A 12,218-nucleotide genomic window follows, 5' to 3' on the forward strand; every position below is an offset into this window, starting at 1 on the left:
GATTATTGGGATTAAGACTTTCCCCCTTCCCTTCCCCTCTTCAATGAAGTTATTTGAAAGTTAATTAAAAATAACTATTTGAAATATAGTTAGATTAGATTTAGTATTTAGTTTGTTCATATATCATTCTGCTTTTTCCTATCTTCTTTTTATTGTTTGAATATACAAAATGTTCACATAGTGCTGAAGTCAAAATTATACAAAAAGGTGTACTTGGAGAACTGCTACACCTCCACCCATTCTTCCTTAATCCCTCTCATTCTTTCCAATCCTCCCTCTGTAGGTAACTCATCTTATACTTGATTATTAAAAAAATGTTTTTAAAATCTTACTTCTATGTGAATTATTTATATCTTTTGTCTATTTTCTGTTAGATTTTGGTCTCTAGTCCCTCAATTTTTAAGTGTGTTTAATATTTTGGGAATATCACCCCTTGGCCTGCAGGCTTTTTATCAATTGTTTTGTGACACTAGGGATGGTGTTTTATATTAGTTTTTGAAAAAACTTCTTTGCAAGCCAAAGTCTTTTTATTTTCATACGGTCAGAATTTATCAGTCTTTTATTGCATCTGAATTTTGATTTATGGTTAAAAAATCTCTCCTATGCCCAGATTATATTTTCTTCTATTATTGTTGCTTTGTCTCTTAAGTTGTGTCTGACTCTTTTGTGACCCCATGGACTGCAGCCTGCCAGGCTCCTCTGTCCACGGGATTTCCCAGGCAAGAACACTAGAGTGGCTTGCCATTTTCTTCTCTAGTGGATCTTCCTGACCCAGGGATTGAACCCATGTCTCTTGCATGGCAAGTGGGTTGTTTACCATTGAGCAACCAGGGAAGCCTGTCAACTTTATTAGAGCCAATTTTTGCATATGGTGTGAAGTATGGTTCTAATTTATCTTTTCTTCAGTTGTTCTATTTATTAAAAAGTCCAGTATTAAAAGCCCCAGTGACTTGAGATTCCACCTTTATCATATACTGTATTTTCATATGTATTTGGGTCTTTCCTGGATTTTCTTTTCTTTAGATCTCAACTCTTTGTCTTATTCATGGGCCATGCTGCTGCTGCTAAGTCGTTCAGTCATGAGCACACTGTTTTAGTTAAGAAGACTTCATAGTATCCTTTAATATCTGGTAGGGCTAGAATCTCTTGTAGCTTTTCGTGTTGTCCTGGCTTCTCATACAAACTTCAATTTAACTTCGTAAAAAACCTGGTAGTCATTTTTATCAGGATTGTGTTCATATATAAATTAGCTTAGAACTGGCAGCTTTATAATGTTGAATTGTCATAGCTAAGAACAAGGGATATCTTTTCATTTGTTCAAGTCTAACACTCTTCTAGGAGTGTTTTACAAACTTCCTTATGTAAGTCAGAATATTTCTCATTAAGTTCACTAAGTATTTTACATTCTATTTCCTATATTATAAATATGGTTTTCTCTATCATCTTCTGATTACTATTCAAGTAAAACCTATTAATCTCTGCAGGTTAATTTTATAAGCTATCTTATTCTAGCTTTTTTATGTCTTTGATTTTATAGTATTTAATTTTATAGTGAATTTATATTTTATCAAATAAATTTTATAATAGATTTTTTATGGTATATTCTTGCCTGGAGAATCCTGTGGACAGAGGAGCCTGGTGGGCTGCTGTCCATGGGGTTGCACAGAGTCGGACACAACTGAAGTGACTTAGCATGCATGCATGCATTGGGGAAGGAAATGGCAACCCACTCCAGTGTTCTTGCCTGGAGAATTCCAGGGATGGGGGAGCCTGGTGGGCTGCCATCTATGGGGTTGCACAGAGTCGGACACGACTGAAGCGACTTATCAGCAGCTGCAGGAATACTATAATATCTGAAAACAAAGACAGTTTTCTAATTATTATGCCTCTGATTGATCTGTATTGTGTAATAACACTAACAATACCTTGAGTAGTAGTAGAGATGGACGTCCTTGCCTTTCTCCTCATCGTAATGGCACTCAGTGTTCTTCCCATTAAGGATTTAAAATGAAGATTATCAATCCATCCATCTCAATCTTTTTCCTTTTACTCTTAAACAAATAATAATCTCTATGTTTTTCAGATTTCTTCCTCCAGGCAGAGGTACTGAATTTTAGCAAATGCTTTTCAGGAATCTATGAATATATTTTTTTCTCTTTAGATCTGTTAATGTGATAGATTACATTAATGGATTTCCTAATATTGAGCTGACTTTAAATAGCTTTAATTCCACTTGGTCATGGTATATTATTTTTGCAATGTGGTATTGGATTCTGTTTATTAAAATATTTAATACTTCTGTATTAATATTCCTGGAGAAGGAAATGGCAACCCACTCCTTACCTGGAGAATCCCAGGAAGGGGTTGCACAGAGTCGGACATGACTGAAGCAACTAAGCAGTATTAATATTTATCAGTAACATTGGTCTGTAATTTTCACTGTCTTCATCAGGTTTCCGTTCAGTTCAGTCGCTCAGTTGTGTCCAACTCTTTGCGACTCCATGAATTGCAGCATGCCAGGCCTCCCTGTTCATCATCAACTCCTAGAGTTCACTCAGACTCATGTCCATCGAGTCAGTGATGCCATCCAGCCATCTCATCAGGTTTAGATATCAACATTAGATTTGCTTCATAAAAAGAATGCTCTTGAATGGTATTTACAGAGCTTTAGGATAATCTAACCTTTCAAGATTTGTTAAAATTCCCCCATGAAGTTGTTTGGACCTGATGCTTTTTGTGGAATACTTCCTTGATTAACTTGCTCTATTTCTTCTAAAGACTTTTTTTTTCTATAACTCTTTTCATCCCTAATAGGTCAATTCTGGTAAACTGTATTTTTCCAGGAAATTATCCATTTCAACCAAGTTTTGAATTTTATTTATATAAAGATATTCATTGTATGATTTCATACTATTTCAGGTGGCTCAGTGGTAAAGAATCTACCTGCCAATGAAGGAGATGCAAGAGACACGGATTTGATCCCTGGGTTGGGAAGATCTCCTGGAGTAGGAAATAGCAACCCACTCCAGTATTCTTGCTTGGAAAATTCCACAGATAGAGGAACCTGGTGGGCTACAGTCCATGGGTTCGCAAACAGTTGGATGTGACTGAGCATGTGCACACGCAAGCTATGGAACAGGAAAACAACCAGAGATAATGTAGTCACATTTAAGAGGTACTTTTATTTTAGCCAAATTAAGGGTATTAAGGAGCATACTGGGCTACCCCGCTGGTGCAGTAGTTAAAAATCTGCCTGTCAATACAGGAGATGCAGAATATGTGGGTTTGATCCCTGGGTTGGGAAGATCCCCCTGGAGTAGGAAAGGGCAGCCCACAATACTGTATAAGAACAATATTATAGAAGTTTCAGGTATAAAACATAGTGATTCATACATTTTAAAGGTTATATTCTATTTTTAGTTATTATATTCCTTGCGCTGTACTATATCTCCTCATAGTTTATTTTATACCTATGCCTATTTTTAAGTTAATGAAAACATAAAATACATTTATAAAAACACAAAATATGTATCAATAAGCTATTTAGGCTGTTTTATGTTAATTAAAGTTTATATAAATAGTGTCATCCTGTATGTATCTTTTACAGCTTCACTGACTTACATTCTTGAGATTTATCAATGTGGCCACACACAGTGGATATTCTAGTTTATTCACTGTAGCTGCTGCACCATACTGCATGAATAAATAATTATTCATTCTCCTTTGCTGAGTCTAATTTTTCACTACTCTAAAGTTCTACTATGCATATCATTACACATACTTAGATATCAAAACCTCTACTTAGATATCAAAAAGTAGAATTTCTGAGTCACAGGTTTTATACATTTATTTGGTATTACCAAATTATTCTCAAATGAAGTTCTATTAATTTTACCCCCATGAATAATATCTAATAGGATTTTCTATTTTCCCAAATTCCTGCCATCACTGAATATGTCCATTTTTATGATTTTTAAAACTAATTAGAATTAGCTCTAATTATTAGTTCTAATTAAGAATTAATCAAACCTCTTATTAGAAAAAGGAACACTAAGAGATGGAAAACGGGGATGGTGAATTACTGCTGTATTTTTTGTAGATATCTCATGACTAAATCTTAAACTACTATATAGTTTTGAAGGTATAAAATACTTTGTTGATATTTATTCTCTAGGCCCCAAAACTATTTAAGTCAAGCAGCACACCTGGAGCACACTGTTTTGACTTTACCATTAAGACTGCTTATCCCAAGGTCAATAAATCATCAGACTGCTTTCAAAAAATCTGTTGCTGTTAGTGTTATTGAGAATTTCCCACTCTGTCTTTTATTAAATGACCAATCGGGAAATTTTTGTTTAGTCTCAGTACCAGGAGCAACTCACACTTATCTTGAACATCTGGTTCATTTTTATTGATGGACATTGCTGATCTTAGCTTCTTAATTACGCTAGATGTTGGAAAGCTAATGCTAAACAAAATGTCAATCTCTAGCAAATGCACAGGACCTCAAAATAATCACCCACCACCCCTCTTTGAGAAGGGGCTTCCCCAGTGGCTCAGTGGTAAAGAATCCACCTGTGAATGCAGGGGTTGCAGGAGACGCAGATTTGATCTCTGGGTCAGGAAGATCCCTTGGAGGAAGAAATGGGAGCCCACTCCAGTATTCTTGCCTAGAAAAATTCCACCGACAGGGGAGCCAGCCGGACTGCAGTCCATAGGGTCGCAAAGAGTCGGACATGACCGAGTACGCATGACACTGGCTCTTAAGAGAGACTTATGTTATCACTTCTGTTCTTATTTTCCCAGTTGATCTTTTTAGTTTTGCGTGTCAGGGCCTGGGTTTCACCTCCCCACATGGAGAAGCGGGCAGAGAGCTAAGGCCCCTAGTGGCTCTGGGTGCCGAATCTCACCTGTGGCCATGGCCAAAGTCAAAGGTGATTTTCAACCAACACTGACTGTTGATCTTCTTAATCTACTTTATCTTACACATTTTTCTAAAATTAACCTAAAAGTTAATATTTAGTTGAATAAATTTATAACACTGCTTATACTAATCAATGCTGCAACATGTACCTACATTTTTTTTTCCAAAAACATGAATTAAAAGTTTCTATCTCATCATTCTTTCATACTGTCAAAGGTGTAACTGATTAGAAACTTCATTCTGAGATCCCTTTGATACTTACCTTTTCTGCTACTTCTCGCACAGACTGAACACTTGTTCCATACAGATGATTATTATACTGGCCAGCTTCAATGAACTTATGTTCCTGGATATCTTTTTCCATTTGCTCTCTTGAAGTCACAAAATGATAATCTCTTCCATCCACCTCATAATCTCGTTTTGGTCTAGTTGTATCTTTAATAGAAAAGAACTTGAAGTGTTTAATATTAAAAGGCACAAGAAATCCATTTGCTACTTGAAGAACTGTCTTGTAAAGTTCAATAAAATAGAGACTGCAAGTGACAATAATAAGAAGGATGGAGGAATAACTAATAAAGTAAATATAAACCACTAAAAAATGGTAATGTGTTACCATATCACTCTACTTAGCCCCCAAAATTGTATGCAATCATTTTATATTGTTAGATTAATTATGCTTCCATTATGGATTGTGATTATAATTAGCTTTTATTTTTTGTCTGGTTATTGACTGTGAAGACTGACAAACACCTTTTACTATTGTGATTATGTAACTATTATTCACTTAATACCACTGTATTATGACTGGTCAACAGAAAATAACAGAATTCTCTATCACTAAAACTACCATTTAACAGAAAACCATGTAATTACTTTTTAAAATCCAGATGGATATTTGAATTTTCTGAAAAATACAAATGCTCAGGTATTGATTTTTTCCTCCAAGGCTCCAGATGTGCTTTTAACAAGCATCCATGTTTAAAAACAACTGAACTATACGATGATTTTTTACTTTTATCTAGTTTGTTCACTTTTTCTATTTCATATTCAGTACGCCCATTTCATTTCATTTGTTTTCCAATTTTTCCATGTTTTTTCTTGTTGTTCTTCTTTCTCAAGACTTTATCAAGTGTAGTAGGAAAGCTTTTGTACACACACATATAAATAAAATGGTACATATAATAAATATTAGAAAACTTACGAATTTTTGCCTAGCTAAAAAATTTATGACATTTTAATTCCACTTGCGTGACTTAAGTATGATTGAGAATGCTAGATTTCTAATTTATATTCTCTCAAAACTTGATATAATTCCACGTATTTTGGCATCTAATATTATTGCTAAAAGACTAGAAAGTTTATTATCTTAGTGATTGTTTTAAAAAAAAATTTGAATGAGACTTGAAACTTCTAATCCAATTCTGAGAATAAAAAGAAATACTACGTTGTAAAAAAAAAACCCAAACACCGCCCCCCCGCCCCGCCCCGGAAATAAACAGTACACAGTGATACAGTAGTACTAACTGAAGTGCAGATTTGCTTCATAATTTCACAAGATTTTATGCTAGTGTCCATTAAGTAATGGATCTTATTCAAAATTCCACATTGTATTTAGTTGCACTGAGCAGCTTCAGCTGCATGCAACAAATTCTGGTAACATTTTTATTCTGTTACAAATATTTTCTAACTTTTCTTGTTATGGTTTTTTAGATACACCCATCATTTAAAAATGGACAACTTCCAAATACACTGAATCTTTAAAGTTATCTTTTAAAAAAATTTATTGGAGTATATAGTTGATTTAAAATTTTGTGTTAGTTTCTGTTGTATAGAAAGGTGACTTAGTTATACGTATATCTGCTCTTTATAGATTCTTTACTCATATAGGTCATTTGAGAGTACTGTGTAGAATTCCTTGTGCTACACAGTAGGTCCTTATTAGTTATCTATTTCTTTATACAGAAGTATATATCTGTTATAATCGGTATTTTGTTCTGTAATTGGTATTTCTCAGCCATTTGCCTACTAGTTACTGCTATGGTCCTATGATGTATCTTCTGAAAATTAATAATGAACAATATTTTGAAGCAAGGTTTCATACTTAACTGTGATATAACCGTTTATGCCAGCATATGCTCTAAATCTGGAGGATGGTGATACATTTGATAGGAGACAGTATTCAGATTGGACTTCCCTGGTGGCTCAGTGGTAAAGAATCTGCCTGAAAGGCAGGAGACCCAGGTTTGATCCCTGGGTCGAGAAGATCCCCTGGAGAAAGGCATGGCAACCCACTCCAGTATTCTTGCTTAGAGAATCCCATGGACAGACAGCCTGGAAGGCTGCAATCCATAGTGTTGCACAAAGTTGGACACGACTGTGTGACTAAGCAAGTAGCATGTATCTGCTAATCCTAAACTCCTAATTAATCCCTCCCCTACCTCTTTTCCCTTTGGTAACTATAGATTTGTTTTCTATGTCTGTGAGCCTGCTTCCATTCTGTAAATGGATTCATTTGTATCATTTTCTTTTTTTTTTACATTTCACATATAAGCAGTATCATACATTGATTTTTCTTTGTATGCCTTAAAATTCAGTATGACAATCTCTAGCTCTATTCATGTTGCTGCAAATGGCATTATTTCACTCTTTTTATGGCAGGGTAATACTCCATTGTATATATGTACCACATCTTAGAAGAGTGATTTCTTCCTATTAAATGATACTCTTAGTGATACAGAATCCTATTATTTTCTGTTGACCAATCATGATACAATGGTATTAAGTAATAGTTACATAATCACGATAGTAAAAGATGTTTATCAGTTTTCACCATCGATAACCAGACAATAAAAAAAGATAATTACAATTGCAAGCCATAATGGAAACATGTTTACCCTAATAATATAAAATAATTGTATACAATTTGGGGTGTTAAGTAGAGTGATGTGGTTAGTTGCAGTGCATACATGCACGTGTTCTCATCTGCCCAGCCAGTCTAGGTCTTTTGGTTGGTTCATTTAGTCCATTCAGAGTTAAGGTAATTGTCCATATGTATGATTCTATTACCATTTTCTTAATTGTTTTGGATTTATTTTTTGTAGGTCTTATCCTTGTCTTGGGTTTCCTGCCTAGAGAAGTTCCTTTAGTATTTGTTGTAAAGCTGAGTTTGGTGCTGAATTTTCTTAACTTTTGTTTGTCTGGAAAGCTTTTGATTTCTCTGTCAGATCTTGAATGAGAGTCTTGCTGGGTAGAGTATTCTTGGTTGTAGGTTCTTCCCTTTCATCACTTTCAATATATTGTGCCATTTTCTTCTGCCATGGAGAGTTTTTGTTGAGATGTCAGCTGATAACCTTATGGGAATTGCCTTGTATGTTGTCATTTTCCCCTTTTTGCTTTTAATATTTTGTCTTTAATTTCTGTCAGTTTGACTACTATGTGTCTTGGTGTATTCCTCCTTGAGTTTATCCTGCCTGGGACTCTCTGTGCTTCTTGGACTTGGCTATTTCCTTTCCCACTTTAGGGAAGTTTTTGGCTATTATCTCTTCAAATATTTTCTCAGGTCCTCTCTCTCTCTCTTCCTTCTGGGACCCTTATAATGTGAATGTTGGTGCATTTAATGCTGTCCCAGAGGTCTCTTAGGCTTTTTATTTTTTCCTATACTCAGTTCTGCAGCAGTGATTTTCACCATTCTGTCCTCTAGATCACTTATTTGTTCTGCATCAGTTATTCTGCTATTGATTCCTTCTAGTGTATTGTTCATTTTTGTTTGTTCTTTCTGCTGCTAAGTCACTTCAGTCGTGTCTGACTCTGTGCGACCCCAGAGACGGCAGCCCACCAGGCTCCCCCGCCCCTAGGATTCTCCAGGCAAGAACACTGGAGTGGGTTGCCATTTCCTTCTCCAATGCATGGAAGTGAAAAGTGAAAGGGAAGTCGCTCAGTCGTGTCCAACTCTTCGCGACCCCATGGACTGCAGTCCACCAGGCTCCTCCGTCCATGGGACTCTCCAGGCAAGAGTACTGGAGTGGGGTGCCATCACCTTCTCCGGTTTGTTCTTTCTAGGTCTTTGGTAAACATTTCTTGCATCTTCTCAATCTTTGCCTCCATTCTTTTCCCGAGATCCTAGATCATCTCCACTATCATTATTCTGAATTATTTTTCTGGAAGGTTGCCCATCACCACTTCATTCGGTTGTTTTTCTGGGGTTTTACCTTGTCCCTTCATCTGGGGCAAAACCCTCTGCTTTTTCATCCTGGTTAACTTTCTGTGATGTGGTTTTGTTTCTAGCTGCTGTGGGATTTAATTCTTGCTTCTTCTGTCTGCCCTCTGGTGAATGAGGCTAAGAGGCTTGTATAGGCTTCCTGATGGGAGGGACTGGTGGTAGGAAAAACTGAGTCTTGCTCTGGTGGGCGGGGCTTTGCTCAGTAAAACTTCAATTATCTCCTGATGGGTGGGGCTGTGCTCCCTCCCTATTAGTTGTTTGACTTAAGCCCTGGGGTTTATAGGCTCTATGGGTTAATGGCAACTTTCCAAGGGCCCCTCCAAGACTGCTGCTGCCAGTGCCTCTGTCCCTATGGCAAGCCACTGCTGACCCACAGCTCCACAGGAGACCCTCCAACACTAGCAGGTAGGCTTAGTTCAGTCTCCTGTGGAGTCGCTGCTCCTTTCCCCTAGGTCTTGGTGAGTACAAGATTTTGTTTGTGTCCTCCAAGAGTGCAGTCTGTTTCCCCTAGTCCTGTAATCAAATTCCACTGGCCTTCAAAGTCAGACTGCCTGGGGATTCCCAGTCCTTTTGCTGGATGTGCAGGCTGCAAATCCTGACAGGAGGCTCAGAATCGTCACAACAGTAGGAGAACTTCTTTGGTACTATTCTCTAGATTGTGGGTCGGCCACCTAGCAGGTGTGGGATTTGATTTTATTGTGTTTGCACCTCTCCCACCATCTTGTTGCAGCTTCTTCTTTGTCCTTGGACATGGATTATCTTTTTTTGGTGGGTTCCAGTGTCCTTCTGTCGAATGTTGTTCAATAGCTAGTTGTAATTTTGGTGCTCTTGCAGGAGGAGATGAGTACATGTACTTCTACTTAACTATCTTTGATATTAATTTCTTACTTAAATGTTTTCTTCTCTACAATCACCATCTGTGTTTTTCAGTCAGCTTTCAATGGCTAGGTCAAAGATCTCTATTGGTAAATGTCACACTATACTTGAAAATATGTGGCTTATATCTTTTGATATTGATTTTTAACATAAGTCCACAGTGGTAAGAGGACAGACTCTGTATGATTTCAGTTTCATTAGACCACAAATTTTTTCTGCACCTGCTTTATGTCCCTGGATATGTTCCAGTGTCTCCTAGTTTATAGTCTATGGAAACCTGAAAGGAATTTGTTTCCCAGTATAGTGTGAAAACTGTATAAATCTTAATAATGTTGAATTGGTTATAGTGCTTTTGAGGTCTACTACATCCTTCTACTTTTCTGTATATTTATTGTATTAATTTTTGAGAGTTTGATATTGAAACCCCAACTAAAAATCTTAATTTATCTAGTAAAAAAAATAATTGTAATATAATAGTGAAACTATATATAACTTTGTTCTATATTTACCAAGTCTCCTATAAATGCATTTCATACTTTCATAATTTAAAAAATAAAAAAGAGAAAAAAAAGGTAATGCTTCCTTTGACCACACAGTGACAAAATGTTAAGAACACTAACTAAGAATTTTTATGTGAGTTACTCACGAGGAACACATGATCCAAATTTGTCAGGAAATTCTGAGATCAGGTCATCATTTATCCTGTCTTTCATAGGTCCCAATATGATCACTGGTCGAGTATAATTAACTATAAAAATAAACTGCATGTTAAAAGGAATAAACACTCAACAAACATCTATGTATTTCATTTTACTAGAAAACAAAAGTATCCTTATGAAGAATTTCCTTTTTATCTTTCTCTACCAATGATGCTCAACTTGATAGTTTCCAAACATTTCTTAAAATCTTAAACTTCAATCTGTTTGAAGTCATAGTAAGTGTTAGTGTCACTCAGCTCTGTGTGACTGTGACCACATGGACTGTAGCCTGCAGGCTTCTCTGTCCATGGAATTCTCCAGGCAAGAATACTGGAGTGGGTAGCCATTCCCTTCTCCAGGGGATCTTCCTGACCCAGGGATTGAACCTGAATCTCCTGCATTGCAGATAGATTCTTTACCATCTAAGCCACTAAGGAAGCCCTGTTTGAAGTCACACACTTACATAAGTTTAACCAAGTTAAACCCAGCATTTTAGTAGATAATGTTTCTATACATTGCTAACATCATCTCATTACAAATGAGAAAACACAGTACAGTGTTTTACTGATCCTTTCTGAAGCAGTAACTGCAAGGAAGCAGATCACAGAAGGGCAAAAAAGAAATCTGGTATAATCAGAGTAGTCATCTAGAATGATGATCTAATAGAAGTATAAACACTGGATTGTAAGGGATCATGCTGGAGAAGGCAATGGCAACCCACTCCAGTACTCTTGCCTGGAAAATCCCATGAATGGAGGAGCCTGGTGGGCTGCAGTCCGTGGGGTCCCAACAGTCGGACATGACTGAGTGACTTCACTTTCACTTTTCACTTTCATACTGGAGAAGGAAATGGCAAGCCCTCCAGTGTTCTTGCCTGGAGAATCCCAGGGACGGGGGAGCCTGGTGGGCTGCCGTCTATGGGGTCGCACAGAGTCGGACACGACTGAAGCGACTTAGCAGTAGCAGCAGCATGCTGGAAGCAGGAAGACTAGCAGTGAAAATCAGCCTTAATATTTGGTAGGAGGGATGAAAGGAGGTTATAAATAAGAAAGAAATAATTAGAATAAATAGGGCCTAGAAACTGATTGGACAAGGGAGATGAAGAGCAGAGAAAGATCAAAGGTGATTCCAAGATTCTGAACAAGGGTTATTAGAAGGATAGTGATACTATTATAAACACTGGAAAGAAGCTGCTTAAGAAATAAAACACCAATATAAAATGATTTTAACAACCTATGGGTTAAATCATGTTTCATAAAATATACATAGTAAAATTCTATATACATATAGTAAGAAAAAACTAAATTCTAACAAAATGTTTTTTTAAGGTATACCTTAAAAATGTTTTAAGTTATGAATTGAGTTAGACTGATTTTCCAAATTATGTTTTTCTGTAAGACTGTAAAATATAAACAGACTTCACAAACCTTCTTGTTGATTCACTGGTTCATAAGATAAGACATATTCTTCTTGACCACCTATTAGAAAGTTAAAATACAGG

General features: G+C 36.5%; 1 protein-coding gene and 1 non-coding gene across 13 annotated transcripts in view; both read right to left on the bottom strand.

Moving 5' to 3' along the window:
• Positions 1-12,218, bottom strand: part of DLG1 (discs large MAGUK scaffold protein 1) — a 267,898-nt gene that overhangs the window by 10,894 nt on the left and 244,786 nt on the right. For all 12 annotated transcript variants that reach the window (XM_069556571.1, XM_069556594.1, XM_069556591.1 and 9 more), the window contains 3 exons: positions 12,145-12,195; positions 10,666-10,767; positions 5,187-5,359 (listed from right to left, as the gene is read on the bottom strand). In XM_069556571.1, coding sequence (XP_069412672.1) covers positions 5,187-5,359; positions 10,666-10,767; positions 12,145-12,195 — 326 coding nt within the window. The remainder of the gene's footprint in view (positions 1-5,186; positions 5,360-10,665; positions 10,768-12,144; positions 12,196-12,218) is intronic.
• LOC138431668 (small nucleolar RNA ACA64) lies at positions 4,824-4,950 on the bottom strand. The gene has a single exon (XR_011253817.1). It is a non-coding gene; the product is annotated as a small nucleolar RNA ACA64 (small nucleolar RNA).

The sequence above is a fragment of the Ovis canadensis genome, chromosome 1 (genome assembly GCF_042477335.2).
Source record: "Ovis canadensis isolate MfBH-ARS-UI-01 breed Bighorn chromosome 1, ARS-UI_OviCan_v2, whole genome shotgun sequence".
NCBI classification, from domain to species: Eukaryota; Metazoa; Chordata; class Mammalia; order Artiodactyla; family Bovidae; genus Ovis; species Ovis canadensis.